General features: G+C 39.7%; 2 protein-coding genes across 5 annotated transcripts in view; one reads left to right on the forward strand and one right to left on the reverse strand.

The window, feature by feature from the left end:
* Positions 1–215: 215 nt before the first annotated feature.
* Positions 216–7,178, reverse strand: FBXO48 (F-box protein 48). Of its 3 annotated transcripts, none has more exons than XM_089519219.1 (3): positions 6,983–7,178; positions 4,475–4,830; positions 216–837 (listed from the first exon to the last, which is right to left on the reverse strand). In XM_089519219.1, exons 2-3 carry the CDS (start codon positions 4,799–4,801, stop codon positions 643–645), a joined length of 522 nt encoding a protein of 173 aa, XP_089375345.1. In that variant the 5' UTR covers positions 4,802–4,830; positions 6,983–7,178; the 3' UTR covers positions 216–642. The 3 variants fall into 3 exon arrangements, with proteins under 3 accessions (XP_089375345.1, XP_089375346.1, XP_089375347.1); XM_089519220.1 differs by lacking the exon at positions 6,983–7,178 and adding an exon at positions 6,803–6,853; XM_089519221.1 differs by lacking the exon at positions 6,983–7,178 and adding an exon at positions 6,268–6,796.
* The window catches only part of APLF (aprataxin and PNKP like factor), a 40,211-nt gene continuing 30,925 nt past the window's right edge, over positions 7,045–16,330 (forward strand). Inside the window, exon 1 of one of the 2 annotated variants that reach the window (XM_089519218.1) lies at positions 7,045–7,328. In XM_089519218.1, coding sequence (XP_089375344.1) covers positions 7,236–7,328 — 93 coding nt within the window. In that variant the 5' untranslated portion in view covers positions 7,045–7,235. The remainder of the gene's footprint in view (positions 7,329–16,330) is intronic. The other variant, XM_089519217.1, reaches the window with a different exon arrangement.

A 16,330-nucleotide genomic window follows, 5' to 3' on the forward strand; every position in this document is an offset into this window, starting at 1 on the left:
CATGTCAGCAGATGCATACCAGCATCTTCCATTTTCATCTTCCCTGGCTTCTAAGGGTTTCTCTGTTTCCCAAACTAATTTTGCACAGTAGGCTACTGAGCAGATGTGGGAAGTCATCAATTTCCTAATTCTGCTGATGAAAGCATTTCTACTAATAGAACACCACTGGATCCTGGAAGGCTACAAGAGATTCTTGTAAAATAAATATGATCACATAAAAAGGGTCTTCAATAGATGTATAGTGATGTCTTCATTTCTCTCACATTCCAAACTATATATTAAATTCCTTCTAATGATTTTATTAATAATGCTTCAGACACTTTCTGCATCCCTCATAACTTTGCTATTATAAGCTTTTCTTACAGCTTATTCCCATAACATATCAAGAAGAAGGAAAATAATATTTAAAATAACTGACATCAATTGCAAAGTGCATTCTGAGACAGTCAGGGAATGGCATACATAAATATACACTGACATACATATACACTTACACATACACAAACATCGTTTCAAGTTTCATTAAAAAAATTAAAATGTTATGAGTTTTGAAAGTGCAAAAGAAAGATATGTCAAGCTGCCCAAGATAATATTAAAAAACAAACAAACTCATATACAGGACAATCTTTTTACAGATGTGAGTTATCTCCAGTTCCTTCGGTGAAACTGGACCTCCTTTCTTTCCAGTTCAGCTTCTAGGATCTCTCCCCAGGTATCAACATCCATAGGATACATGCTCTTTTCAGGCAAACCACTGCAGGAATGAATATTGCTGTATTTTCCAGTCAGCCATTCATACTTGACTTTGCTTTTCCAATAGTTTCTTAGCAGTGTGACCTGGTCATTGTAAATGGGGAAGAAAGAGGAGAGAAGAAAGACGTGAAAACAAGAACAATATTAACATGGTAAATCAGAATTGCCTAACTAAAGCTGTCAACTGCTTATTTCAAAAGTGGTGTTTAAGATAATTTATTATTTTAAAAAAACGACTCTGTTTTTCCATTAAGGAGCCACCTTCATGACAGCTTATTCATGTTATCACACGTGAAAGCAGATATTAACTTTTCTCATACTAGCTGGCATGAAAATATTGTTGGTGCACAATAGAAGATGAGAAGTAAAATTCATTGTAGGTTGTATATTTGCATTGCACCTCACTTTAAACTTTACATACGAAAACACTTTGGAACTGCTTGTTGGAGAAAAAACAATTAAGCTTAATCCAATTGCTAGTTTAAGCCAAAGAGACCCATTAAATCAACTGCTAAATGGTAAGTCAACATTTATATATAAATCTCTCTGATTCAACTGATTTGCTGGAGGTGAAATTAGACAGTTGGATTTAGACCTTAGAGCAGGCTGAGCAGCTATGGGCCTCCAAATGGTGCTGAACTAAGGGTGATGGGAGCTGCAGTCCAATAACATCTGGAGGGCTGTGCTTTATTCATCCATTCCTTAGAATTTAGAATGGCCTCCTATAAACATAATATATTACTGCCCACTAGTGGACTACAGAAACCTTTACACTTTCCTGATGAAAGACTAAAGTCCAAAACATACTGCAGAGATAATAATAATAATAATAATAATTAACCTTTATTTATAAAGCGCTATAAATTTACACAGCGCTGTACATACAATCTTTTAATGCAGCTTGAAACCGCTTTAACTGCTCTGGCTCAGTGCTAGGGAATCCTGGGAACTGTAGTTTATTGTGGCACCAGAGCTCTCTGACAAAGAAGACTAAATGTCTCACAAAACCACAATTCCCGGAATTCCCGTGTATTGAGCCAGAGCAGTTAAAGCGGTCTCAAACTGGATTAATTTCTGCAGTGTATTTTGGATCTAAAGCTCTCTAAGCATTACATGAAAAGCTGATGCCATTAAAACAAAAGCAAAATCAGAAAGCTGTTTTGGGAGTAGGTGAGAAGTGATGGGTAGAGGAGGAGCTTAACTCTTTCTGCTTCCATTAGTTCTCCACTCCAAATCTTCTCTTTCTGAAAAACATATATGACTAAAAACACATTTTCAATCACTACAAAGCAACAACAATCCTAATATAACACAAAAAACTAACAAAAAGTAAGACTTTTCCTCCCCCCACTGCAACCAAAGGTTATATCCCTGTTACTAAACCTCCTTTAATTCATAACACACAAACTGTACAACCGTACAACTGACCCCAGTAGAAATGCATGTAAAAAATAAACATTTCCCAGTCTTTTAAATAGTTCATCAAGGATTTCTCCTTAATCAGTTGTCAACATGGACAAAATTCCTGTCAGCATTTTGAGTGGGACTGAGGAAGGAAAATGGAAGTATTTGGGTACAGTATGGAGCTCTGTATCAGTGGGGATATTTTTGGTTTTTAAAAAACATTTGCAGGCTTTCTGCATAGTCTTGGGGCAAAAACTGTCCCCAAATTGCATCACTTTGAAAAATGGTTGGAGGGCTTTCGTGGGAGGCTTTTGGGAGGCAATAAAAGTGGAGTCCAGGTGCCATGGGCCACAATTTGTCCATCTCTGATTTACTGGGTGGATAAGAGGCAGAAAATGTGTGGCTCTGCAGCAACTGTAATAATCCACGTTAGGGCTGACATGAGTTGCTGTCCAACATCATTTGGAGGATCACAAGTTCTCCAGCCTTGATTTAAAAGTACTTCAGGTGAAAATGGGATGAAGTGGAAAGACATTAAGGCTTTGACTGCAGTGACAGCTGGTGAATCCAGTGTCAATGGAATAGTGAATTTACTTTGTTTTTTTACTCCTGACTTTAAAGGAGTCCAAGGTGCTGGAACTGTTCTGGGTGCTGTATCCACAGTGTTCAACCTGTTATGGGTGGGTTGAGATCTACACCTTGAATAGCTCTTTTAATTTTTGGATTAAAACCCTGACTGGATAAATCATCCCACTGACATCGCTTTCACCAGCCACCACTGCTTGATTGAGAGCACCCTTTTTAAAATTATTATTATTAACCTTTATTTATATAGCGCTGTAAATTTAGACAGCGTGTTTTGCTGTGAAAAAAAGAAAACGGACAAAATTCTTATTTTGCACCTATTTCTGGCTGTTGTAGTCATCAGTAGCTATGCAAGGAAAAACAGTATCAATCCTGTGGGCCACTGGATGTGTAACTGTTACATAAGGACATAGTTTCAATTATTAAAAAAGTAGTTGCAATTGTTGTTATGCTAGTACTGTAGAATTTTCCAGCAAGAGGAAAACATGGTTGAAACTGTTTCCATCTTTTCTTGTAAGAGTCAAGCTCAATACTGTAGGACTAGTTCAGTTTTCTTTACTTCTGAAGCTGAGTTGCAACAATAAAAAGAAGCAGCAGCAGCTTGTGACAGAGGACTGATGCCAACTTCATTGCTTCCCACCTGAAGAGGCAGACTCCCAGCGCCTGAGCAAGGAAAGAAAAGCTATCAGTTCTGGAAGCCTTGATCCTGGCCCTATGTTTAGTTTTGGTCCTCTAAGGCAGATGGTGAGGAATTTTAGATCAGCAAAACATCTGAAGGCCAAAGCTTCCTCAGTTAAGCTGTCAGATCCAGCATCTAGAACAGTGATTCCCAAACTATGATTCTCCAGGTGTTTTGGACTTCAGTTCCCAGAATCCCCAGCCATCTTGGCCAATGGTCTGGGATTCTGGGACTCAAAGTCCAAAACATCTGGGAAGTCAGAGTTTGGGAATCACTGACAGACACTTTCAGAAATCTTGGAAAATACACTCATCCCTCCTTATTTGCGGCTTTGATATTTGTGGATTTGATTATTCACGGTTTTGATTAATATGTTCTCTCTAGGAATATCTAGGTCCTCCGGTGCAACTCTATGGTCAACTTTAACCAAAAGTTGCACAGAAAGACCTAGAGATTCCTAGAGAGAATACTCTACTAGGCCTTTGTAGCTCCTCCAGTGCAGTGCTATGGTCAGTGTCTGTCGGACGTTGACCAGAGTTGCCCTGGCGGACCTAAGAGGTTCCCAGAGAGGTGTCATCTCAGGTAAAAACATGGTGTTTTTGTTATTTGTGGTTTTTCCATATTCACAGGGGTCTTGTGCCCCTAACCCTAGTGAATATAGAGGGACAAGTGTACACTGTTCTCTCTATTTTAGTTGTCACATTTAGGTTTTTTTTAAAAATAAAAAAGCCAAGCTGGAATTCTCTGTGACAAAGTGTCTTGTCAAATAGAAATATTAATTAAGATAAGTGAAAAGTGGCCTGTACCAGATCTTATTTCAAACTAAAGGATCTATCCAAGGTGCTGAACAATATACTAGCCAAAATAAGTTCAGCACTGTGGATCGCTCCTGTAAAGTTCAGCCTAACAGCTGGAACAGATTCACTGTCAAACTGACATCAGAGCCATCAGTCCCAACTGTTTTAGATGACTGACCATAGTGGCAACCAGTTTGGGTGCTACTGTGTATTGGATTGAAGATTGGGATGCAAGAGGCCACCTCACAGCACATACCTTCCATGAATACCCATTTCCTCTGTCACCATCAATTTCTCTCTGACAGACAGTCCTGAGACTTAAGCAATGATGTTTCCATAAATCATCACAGTTCTCAATGATCTGGTTCCAGCTCCTACATGTCATTGAAGCACTGCATAAGCTCTGGATGTCGAGCTCGCGAAAAATCTTTAAGCTGACTTCTAATGGGAATAGCTGGAGAAAATCAATTTGGCTTGTTTTCTTCTGCTGCTCAGAGGATTTAAGGGACAAGTTTTTACAGGCAGCTTCAGCCACAGTCTGTGTGTTTCTTCTGGAAGGTGTCTGCTGAGAGCTTTTCTTCATAGTTTAGATCTTGCTCAAGTATGGGTCATCTGTTGTGAAAAAAAGTAAAATTGTCAACATTAGTGTGTAAACAGAGATGGATTTAGAAATATGTCTGTCCCTTGCCCATATTTTTGGTTTAGAAATAGCAATGTGGAGAGGTGTTCATGCTGCCGTAATTCAGGCAACATTTATGGCTTTGCTTGGGCTGTTTCTTTAGTTGCTTGAAGCAAGTGTTTTTAGCAATCTATGACACACAAATTTAATCCCCTTCATAGGAAATGTCTGTACATTTCTAGAGTATTGTTGCCTCTCAGTTAAGTTGATTAAACATCACATATGAGAGGATTCAGAATCCTGTGGTCCTCCAGATGTCCCTCGACTCTAACACCCATCACCCCCAAGGTACATCTACACCAGCAGTCCCCAAACTGTGCTCTTTATTAAGGTACTTTGGACTACAGCTCCCAGAATCCCAGACTATTGACCAACTTGGCTGATGCTTCTGGGAGCTGAAATCCAAAATCTCTTAATAAAGGGCACCGTTTGGGGAAACCACTGTTCTACACTGTAGAAATAATGCAATTTGACACCTCTTTAACTGCTACAGCTCTATCCTCCAGAACCCTGGGATTTGTAGTACTGTATATACTTATGTATAAGTCTAGGTTAAAAAATTGCCTCAAAAAACATGAGTCGACTTATTCATGGGTCAATGTAAGTACTGTATTTTTACTTGTGTGTGTGTGTGTATACATATATGTATATGTAACTATCCCCTGGTGAATGAAAAAAGTTTAATCTGCCCTGGAAGCACTGATCCTTTTCTACACTCTCATCCATCCAGCCTTTACTATAAGCACAAATACTTATGCCTATTAAATAACCTAGGGTCCCATAAGATGGAGCCACGGCACCAAAAAATGGTGTCAAACCGCATCATTATTTCTACAGTGTAGACACACCTTCAGTCGATATGATGGAGGATGGTGGGAATCTAGCAACATATGGGTTTACTACCCTCCATGTCTTATTTCCACACTTCCCAATTTTATCAAAGCATTAGGATTATCACTGGGTCATGCTTTTTTAGTGTGAGGATTCATGTGTGGTGCAAAGGGGACCTTCTATCTTTGCAGACTTATTTTTTTCCTCCAGACTAACACTGCTACTGTATATTATACATCTGAATTTTAGTTATTCGAGTGATCTTGAAATGGTCCTATAAAAATAAATATCTCTTTTATTTGTATTTGTTGTTTGCTATGTTTCATTATTTTGATGCTAATACAGTAAGTGTATCAATATGTATTATGTTTAATTATTTTGGTATAATGTACGCCCCAGTCAGGTTTATTTTATTTCTATTTTTAACTGGTCCCATGTACAGCTCTGTGTAAAATTTACAGCGCTTTATAAATAAAGCTTAATAATAATAATAATAATAATAATAATAATTTCTTTGCATCCTGATTTTCCAGACTGACACGGCTATATCTTCGAATTCTAGTCATATAAGCCAAGAAAGTGTGTGTTTTCTCTTTGGCCAGTTTGCCTTATTCGAAATCCCGGGGTTCAAAAACCCACTGGAGAAACAACCCAGTTTGAGTCCGCTTTAACTGCCCTCAAGGCTCAGTGCTAGGGAGCCCTGGGAGCTGTAGTTTATTGTGTGGCACTAGAGCTCTCTCTGACAGAGAAGGCTAAAAAGGAGGTGTCACAAAACCAGTTCTCCTCCCAGGACTCCTTAGCATTGAGCCAAAGCAGTTAAAGCAGTCTCAAACTGGGTTGTTTCTGCAGTGTGTCTTGGACTCCAGTTCAACCTGCAAAATGAATGGTTGTCATTTTGTGAGGTGACCTTAACAATTTGACAGAGAGGTGGGGTATAAATAAAATGTATTATGTATTATTATGTATAATGTATTTTTATATATTATTGTTGTTGTTGTTATGGTGTCTCTTTATTCTGTGGCAAAAAATGTGGGGTTTTAAAGGTGCTTTTGTGGACTCTTTCTACCATGATACCTTTTACTTCAGTTGCACATAAAGACTAACTCGCCCCTGCTTTTCTCCACAGGAGACCCCCTCTCCCCTCAGCCGCCCAGCTCCGCCCCATTCTGGGATTGGGCGATGGAGCGCTTACGTCACCACTCAACAATGGCAGGAGGCGGGTGTTAACCGCGCTGTCACTCACTACTCGCCTACCTTTTGACCCGCCGCGACCGTTAACGGCTCTAACGCCTTCGCCATTCGAACCTTGCCCTCTCGCTCCTCCCCCTCCCCGATGATGACGTCACGGACCCGGTGGCGAGGAGCATGCCGGGGGTTGTAGTTTAATAGCTTTGGCCTAGGCCGGAACGTTTAAATCTCAGTTCAGTTTCAAAGGGGGAACAATGTAAGGGAGGGACGGTGCGTCAGCCTTTTCGGTCCCCCAGGAGAAACCAGGCCTCCAGGGACCATGTCAGGGTTTGAGTTAGCGCCGGCGGAGGGGGGCTGTCCTTTGGCGCTGCCGCCTGGGGAGACGGTGCTGGGGAGAGGCGCCCTGCTGGGAGTAAGTGCCAAGGCGGGGCGGGGAACAGGAGGGCGCTCTGAGCCCATGCTACGCCATGCTGGGAAGTGTAGTTTTGTTGCGGCGGTAGAACAGAGCTCTAAGAGGAGAGGAGACGATCCCCATAAAAGGAGACGCTGGAGTTCTGGTGCCACAACGAACTACACTTCCCAGGATTCCATAGCATCGAGCCATGGCAGTTAAAGCTTGCTCAGACAGGATTGTTTCTGCAGTGTGGATGCATACTTGCAGCATTGTTGTGCTGCATAGTATTTAGTATATATATATATATATATATATATATATGTATAGAGAGAGAGTGAGTGAGTCTATATATATATATATAGTGTGTGTGTGTATATATATATATATATATATATGTATTCAGTATATATATCTGAATACACACTATATATACTGCATATATACATATATGTACATACTATATATATATATATTTATATATATGTATGTATGTATAGTGTGTGTTTATATATTATACATATATAGTATATGTAGTGTACATATAGATAGATGTATAGTATATATAGATGTATATGTATATAGTATTGAGAGCCAGGGTGGCATCATGGTTTGAGCCCACTTTGGACTAAAGGTGGGCAAAACAAAAAGCGGGCCCGAACAGACAGGCCAAAATAAAGTTGCTTCAGGTCACTTTGGAGGTATGCTGTTTAAATGACACACGCATCTTAAGAGGCCTGAAGCTGCGCTCTTGCCCTTAGCACCGGAGCATGGCTTTTGCGCGGCTTCCAGCCTCTTAGGACGCATGTATCATTTAAATAGCATACCCCCAATGTGACCCGAAGCAGCTTTATTTTGACCTGTCTGTTTGGGCTCAAGCATTGCATCACCCTGTTGCTCAAGTAGCCATTCGATTTAGGCTAAGAATACTTTTATCAAACTCACCTGAGATCACGACTCGTAGACTTAAATCTAGGAAAGCTCATGCTGCCAAATTCTTTCTTTCAGTTAGCCTCAAAGGTGCTGCAAGATCTTTCTAAACATTTTTGTCAGTGTGTGTGTGCATGTTGTGTGTCTTCCAGGTCTTTCCGACTTACGGCGAACCAAAGGCGAAGCTGGCATGGGGTTTCTTGGCAAGATTTGTTCAGAGAAGTTTTTGACCTTTCTTTGACGCTGAGAGAGTGTGACCAAGGTTACCCAGTGGGTTTCATGGCTGAGCTGGCATTCAAGCCCAGGTCTCCAGAGTCGTATCCAGCTCTCAAACCACTATGCCACATCGGCTGTCTTTTGTCAGCAGCATAAGCAAACTGTGTACGAATGTTGTATGTCCTCCAACTTCTATTTGAACTATTATTTTAATTCCCGCTGTACTTTAGAAGAAAAAAAAAAGCTTTATTGATAATGCGCAATTGCAGGAAACAAAGATTAAAAGATCTTAACAAACATGCACATATCTGCTAGCTAACGAAATACAACAAAAAACTGAGTATACACATAGATACAAAAACAAACACTAAAAACACTATGGTGAGCATAAAAAAGAGGGGAAAAAGCCAATCCTAAATATATTTATGTCGATACATACATTTCAAAAACCAAAAATAAGACCAAGAAGGCAAAGAGGAGAAATAATAGAAGAAATGGAAAACAAGGAAATAAAAAAAGAACCCACATCTTTTATTCTTTTCCAATCTTCCTTCTTCCTCATTGACTCCCTGCCCATCATTTTTTAAATTCCTGCTGTCCTGAAATCTAGCAAAGGAGATTAAAAATGTAGTAGCTGTTTGTGTTGCTAAAGGTTCAAGTCTTAGCTGTGTGTGTGGATGAGAAAGACAATTTACCGTAACTCCTTTTTATTTTCCAGGAGCTAAGTACATGTACACACACACTTCTTCTCATCTTTAGCTCCTGGAAAATAATAAGTTAGATAAATATGGCTTAAATATTAGATAAAGACAAGCCTTTGAAAAACCATAGTTTTCAGATGAAGCTGCCTAGAAAATGTTGAACAAATGTTGCCCATTGTTTTGCTCTCTACTTAGGCTCTTCTCTTAGATTTCTGGCTTTACTTGAGGTGAAGCAACCCATATGGCAATGAGTACTACCAATCAAGTATTGTGAGGTATCCATTTTCACTTCAGCAGGGCTTTCAAGATCAATCCTGGCAGAAGGAAGTGTGAAAGGTCTTCAAAGGTGCCAAGAGGAAAGACTAAGGCCAGGATTCAGGAAAGACATCAACTGAAAGAACTGTTTCTGTCTAAAAAATTGAGAGATGAGGATTTCACATCTCCACTGCAGCCTTTCATTCATCCAAAACACCAGCTACAGAGGTCTGGGAAACATTACAAATAGTTTCCAAGATTTCCAAGGGCTTCATGGTGGCAACACTACACCACACTGATGTTGAAGTACCAATATCACAATGGAATTACGCTAAGAATACTTTTGTCAGTAGCATAAGCAAACTATATATGAATTTATGGCCTGTTACAGACTGCCAAAATAAAGCTGCTTCGGGTCTCTTTGGAGGTATGCTATTTAAATGATGCATGGGTCCTAAGAGTCCGGAGGTCATGCCAAAGCCACACTCCATTCCTAAGCACTGGAGTGCAGCTTTGGTGCAGACCCGAAGCAGCTTTATTTTGGCAGTTTGTAACAGGCCTATGTTTCCAGTTTCCAAAGTCTGCTTTCTGAAATCAGCCCCCAAACCAAACTACTGGATTTGTTTTCAAAGAATCATGGAGTTGGAAGAAGTTGAGGAAATCCAACCTCTACTATTAAGATAACATATTAAGCTAGGGGTTTCCAACCTGGGATAGCTGCGCTCTGAGGTGGTGCCAGATAAAATTTAAAGGTGTGAGACAAATTCACATGTCTCAATACATAGCCAGCTGCCAATGTGCCTTGAGAAGTGGTAGTAGTTGGTTGTGTTGCGTAGACAGTAGTCTCATTGTTTATTCAATCAAAAGGAGAAAATAATAGATTTAATGTATAAGTAAAATTACTGTCAAAGTAGAGGTTTTAAAATCATTATAATGCAACATCTGGCATAATCATTGTAGATTGTTTCACTCATAAGTTCATGATTGTGACAGTTTGTCAAGTATTTCAACTCGTAGGGCCTCTACGTTTTCTCATCACTTCTACTCATATGCAGAGTTCCTTCCTTTGTTAGTTGAATTCATTTGGAAATTAGATATTTTTGTACGGGGTGTGAACATTAATCAGATTTCCTAGCGGTGTGGAACATAGAAAAGGTTGGGAATCATGCCGTTATTCAGTAATGACTGGAGCCTGGTGTAATGGTTTGAATATTGGACTATGACTCTGGAGACCAAAGTTTTAATTCACATTCATCCATGGAAACCCACTGAATGATCTTAGATACATCACACACACTCAACCTCAAGAGGCAAAGGCAAACACCTTCTGAACAAATCTTACCAAGAAAACCATGTGATAGGATCACCGTAGGTCCGAAGCAACTTGAAGGCAAAGAAGTATTGAACACATGACATCCTGTGCACAGAGCCTGACTCTTGGCTCACCAAGCGTGTTATGCTCTAATCCGACCTTTCAACCTTTAATTTCCCCTGACTTTAGTGTCTATAGCCCTACCTACCAATCATGTTTGCCTGAAATTTATTTAACCTGAATTCTGGACAATACTCCCATGTATTTGATGAAATTTGTTTTAGTCCACAGAAAGCTCAGGTTGTAATAAATGTGTTTTTAAGTCTTTAAGGTGCCATGGAATTCTTTGTTGTTTTAGAATCAGTTTATTTTCAACCCACCAATTTGTAGCAAGTAGCAGAGTTAAACTACACAACATTTTTACACAAAAATTCATTCATAGTTATCCTAAGCTTGCTTTGAATGTCAGCTTTGTTGTTAGTAAATGTTTGGGAGACATAGATCATTGCTGTTCTTGTGCAGATTGGCCAGAGATCTACCAGCAGATTAAGATTTACCTTTTGCTGACCTCTTGTTGAATCTGACCTGTGAGGCTTTCCAAGGTGTGGGACAAACAACTCTTTTGCAGTATATATTGTGTGAGATAATTTCCCCTGCTGATGTCAAGGAAATGAATTCAAAGTCTTTACCTTCAAAACATGCATGTTAGCAATGAGACTGGCCTCAATACTTAAATCTGATAAGGAAACATTAGCAAGTGGCACAAATAGTATCCCAGAGTGTCTTATGCATATATATTCAAGTTTGTTAATTCCATAGGATATTTAAGGCAAGGAATACTCAAGAGGTAATCTGTCTGTGGCTTCTTCTGAAATGTAGCCTACAGCACCTGCTATTCCTTGACAGTCTCTCATCCAAGTACTAGTCATGCCTGATTCTGGCTAGCATCCAGGATCAGATAGGATTTGGTACCTTCAGGTTTATGTGAGATCAGTAGAAAAGACAGTTCATTCCTCTGGGCATATATTCTTTTAAAAGGCGCAGAATGAAAGGCATTAGAAGGGAAGACAAACACACAAACCAGTTATACAGGTATACTTATAATGGCCAGCTAGAATGTGAACAGTTTGGGCATGGGAGAAACCAAGTGGAGATGATGGACTGGGCCCAGCTTCCTACCTCTTCCTCTGCTTCATTCAGGAGAGCATCCTGTTAGATCAGGGGTAGGCAACCTGTGGCCCGCGGGCCGGATGTGGCCCAGCGAGGCCTTGGGACCGGCACAAGCCTGGTCCTGTCACCGATTGCCGCCGGGGCCTTTGGGGGGCAATTGTCTATAGAAGCCTCAGAAACATGCATTTATATTAACATTTTTAAAAAAATCAGCAAATTTTTTCACGTGTCCATTTTTTTTTAAAAAGTGTCTTCCATTTGAAAATTTTGTCCTACATTTGTCCTGGTTTATTTATATATTTATTTTTTTTAAAAAATTATTTAATTATTTATTTTTTGGCTTCGGCCCCCCAGTTGTCTGAGGGACAGCAAGCTGGCCCCCGGCTCAAAAAGATTGCCTACCCCTGTGTTAGATGATAGTTCAGGGTGGAAGGGATGCTTTCTTTAGGTACCATCTTTTTAAATCTAAGAATATCAAGTACACTTGTCCCTCCTTATTCACAAGGGTTAGGGGCACAAGACCTCCATGAATATGGAAAAACAAAAAGGACACTTCTCTAGGAATCTCTACTCTGAGGTCAATGTCTGACAGACACTGACCATAGAACTGCACTGGAGGAGCTACAGATGCCTAATAGAGTATTATCTCTAGGAATCTCTAGGTCTTTCAGTAAAACTTTTAGTTAAAGTTGACCATAGAGTTGCACTGGAGGACTTAGATATTCCTAGACAGAACATAACCAAATCCATGAATAATCAAATCCACAATTATCAAAGCACAAATATAGAAGGATGAGTGTATATACATTTTACTCTTTAGTGTGTAGGTGCCCCTCCACATTTTCTGGTGCTAAGAATACAGGACCCCCATGAAAGTGGAAAAGCTGCAAATAAAAAATACTTTTTCAAAAACTTGAGAATAGATATTATTTGTGGATTTGAGTAATATATTATCTCTAGTAATTTCTAGGTCCTCCAGTGCAACATCTGGCAAACGTTAGATATAGAGTCGTGCTGGATGACCTAGAATTTCTTTGAGAGCGCATATGAATCAAATGCGCAAAAGTCAAAGCTGTAAACACGGAGGGCCATTGTAGTTAGTTGGAAGGCATTTAAAAAATCACTGGACTGTGAAGCTGCAGACACCACCTCATCATTTTTATATGAGATCTTCTATATCCAACCCCCGTTTTGCATACTGATAATAAATGTGTTTATTTAATAATTTTTAATTGCTGTTCTATGAGGCAGTATGATGCAAGTCTTAAACGCCAAATGAGTGACCTAGAATTAAGGCCCAAAACACGCTGCAGAAATAATCCAGTTTGGGACTGCTTTGACTGCCCAGGCTCAATGTTAGGGGATTCTGGGAACTGTAGTTTAGTGAGACATTTAGCCTTCTCTGTCAGAGAGCTCTGGTGCCACAATAAACTACAATTCCCAGGATTCCCTAGCATTGAGTCGGCAGTTAAAGCGGTCTCAAACTGGATTATTTCTGCATTGTGTTTTGGACCTTAGTTTCCATTCAGCCATGAAATTCACTGGCTGGCATTGACCAGTTTCTGTCTCTCAAACATAGTCTGGAAAAATAATGTTAACAACTAATAAAAGTGATGACATGAAAGGTAGCATGCACACTTGAAAGAAAAACAAATCTACTTAATTAGAAGAGAGAGGTTTAGAATTGAGTTAGAACAAGATGCATTTAGGATTAGGTTATTCAAGTCTGGTCTGATTGATAACTGTAGTTCTTTCATCCTCTGGAGTAGTTAAGTGGCCCAAAGTGGGGAGAATTACACTGAAGCTGCTTTCCCCTAGAAGGAGTAGCCAGTTCAATTTAAATCAGGCCTTTAATCACTAGGGATGAGGGAGATTAAATCAATGGTTTTTTTTAAAATGCAGATATTCCTTGAGCAGGCATACTGACTTGTTAACAGCAAAACTGAAGAGAAGATTTATAAGAACTTGAAGTATGGTCCAAGATCTTTTGGTCTTCATCTCTGTGAGAATCATGTGGCTTTCTGGATGTTGTTGAACTACAGGTGCAAGCAGCCACTCCTGGCGTTGTCAGTAATGAACAATGCAAGGAAAAGTAGTCCAACATCATCTGGAGGGTCATATGTTTCATAAAGGTGCAGATACCCTTTGTGCTGCAAAATTGTGTATGGTAAGAGACTTTGGCTCTCTTTATATACATGCAAATTAACCAAATAATGGCTAACTGACCATGATGCACCCATATTTGCAGGTACATTCCTTTGAACAAAATGGGACCTTCAAGTACACATCATATGATTTGGCTATAATGAGTGTCCAGATGTTGGATAGGAAGTACTTTGCTGTTTGTTTGGGTACTTGAAGGATGTAAAACAGAGGTAAAAAAAATTGCCAATATGGTTCAGTGATTATTTCTAGTAAAATACACAATACCATCCAAGTATCTTTGATTACTTGCCTTGGTTCATAGGAATCCCACAATAATAAATACTGATATTCACAAAAAGAATACAGTCTTGCAGTTGAAGGTATACTGATATCATTAATGCTTTCCATGTTTCTGATGGCAGGGAAGAATTATACAGTACATTTAAGATATTTCAGTTGTTTTTTTGAACTGAAAACTAAAGACATCAATGAAACTCCACAAGTGGCCATGCATCCACAAGGCTGGATGGCCATCTGTCAGGGATGCTTTGATTTGGATTTCCTGCATGGCAGGGGGTTGGACTGGATGGCCCTAGTGGTCTCTTCCAACTCTATGATTCTATGATTCTAAGTGCTTAAATAATGGAGAACAGCTCCCAGGTGGTTGCTCCCTTTGTGTTTGAATCAAGGCACACACGTCTAAATAATGCAATCCTTCTGAGATGTTCCAGTCCCATTTCTGCTATAGTATCGGCAAAACTGCAGTTAAGAGAAGTGGAGCCCTAGCTGAGAAATTATGTGTCCCATCTCTCTTTTTATGCTGAAGTCTTCAGTAGTGACATGTAGAAATGAGGGCTTGTAAAATTTTCATGTGCCTTTAACTATCCTTTTGTCAGTGAAGGATGGTGTTCCTTGACTGCTGAAAAAATAAAGTGAAAACCTTTGAGTCTCAGGACATACATTAGGAGAGAAATGGGCAATTTTGGATCCTCCAGTTCAGACACTGCTGGACTGCAATTCTCACCAGTCTCAGTCAAAGCTAGTAGTGAGAAATGATGGGAGTTGTAATCCAACAACATCTAAAGAGCCACAAGCTGTTTATCCATGCATTTAATGGTGAACATCCATGGCATTTGGATCCCACTTACCCTGTGTTTTTCCCTGGATCCTTTCAGTGGCAAAGAAGTGCCAATTCTCTGTTCTTAGGTCCTGTAGCATTTTAGGGGGGTGTATGTGTGTGGAAATTAAGCTCTTGGGATATGCAGTATATTCACCTCTGACACTAACCTTTGCAAGGTCACATGGGAAATGCATAGCTTCCTTTAATTTGTCCTTCCTACCTCTTCCTAATACAGTATTGACTTAAACCAAGCAAGCACTTACTTCCTTTATGTTTTACACGTCAGGAAAAATCACAAGAACATCATTAGATATTGAATGCATGCACAAGGACAACTATAAATAAAGGATAATAATAATAATAATAATAATAATAATAAGGAGTTACCCTAGCACTGGTGATAACAAGCAGTGATCATACATGCCACAGCACAGACCATGCAATCGGTTGGATTAATAATAGCCCTTATGTATGTACGGAAAAGTACTGTGGGTACTTTTTCCATGGAAATACCTTTTCCATGGAAGTAAGAATCCTAGTTGACCTGGGATCCATCCTCATTTATGATATTTTATGTATGTATACAATATACAAAACCAGCAGTAGGGTCAATTGTATGTGCGAGTAGAGAGTTCTCTACCCTGACTCCAGACCTCACTGATTCTCCCCACAACCCATTTCCACATTCACTTGTCTACTTGATACTTGACATATTTACTTGGTATTTGACATAATTATTCTACACACTCCCATGCTCATATGTTTTCTGGAGGTTGGCTTGCTGCGCTCTAGTATGCCAGTTGATCTGAAGAAAGGTACTACTCTATTGTAACTTTTGGAACTTGGTCCAATGCTGCAAGATGGCATCCTACACTTTCAATGTTATATGTAATGTTTTTTAAAAAGGTAAAGTAGTCCCTTGACGTGAATGTCTAGTAGTAACTGACTGTAGGGGGTGGTGTTCATCACCATTTCTAAACCAAAGAGCCAGTCTGAGGACTGCTCTGGTGGTCATGTAGCCAGCATGACTCCACTGAATGCTGTTACCTTCCCACCAAAGTGGTACCTGTTTATCTACTTGTATTTGCATGCTTTCAAACTGCTAGGTTGGCAGAAGCTGGGACTAGTGACAGGAGCTGATCCCATCATGCAACACGCGGGCTTGGAACTGCTA

The sequence above is a fragment of the Sceloporus occidentalis genome, unplaced genomic scaffold (assembly GCF_023333645.1).
Source record: "Sceloporus occidentalis isolate IW3139 unplaced genomic scaffold, rSceOcc1.0.p SCAF_4, whole genome shotgun sequence".
Taxonomy (NCBI): domain Eukaryota; kingdom Metazoa; phylum Chordata; class Lepidosauria; order Squamata; family Phrynosomatidae; genus Sceloporus; species Sceloporus occidentalis.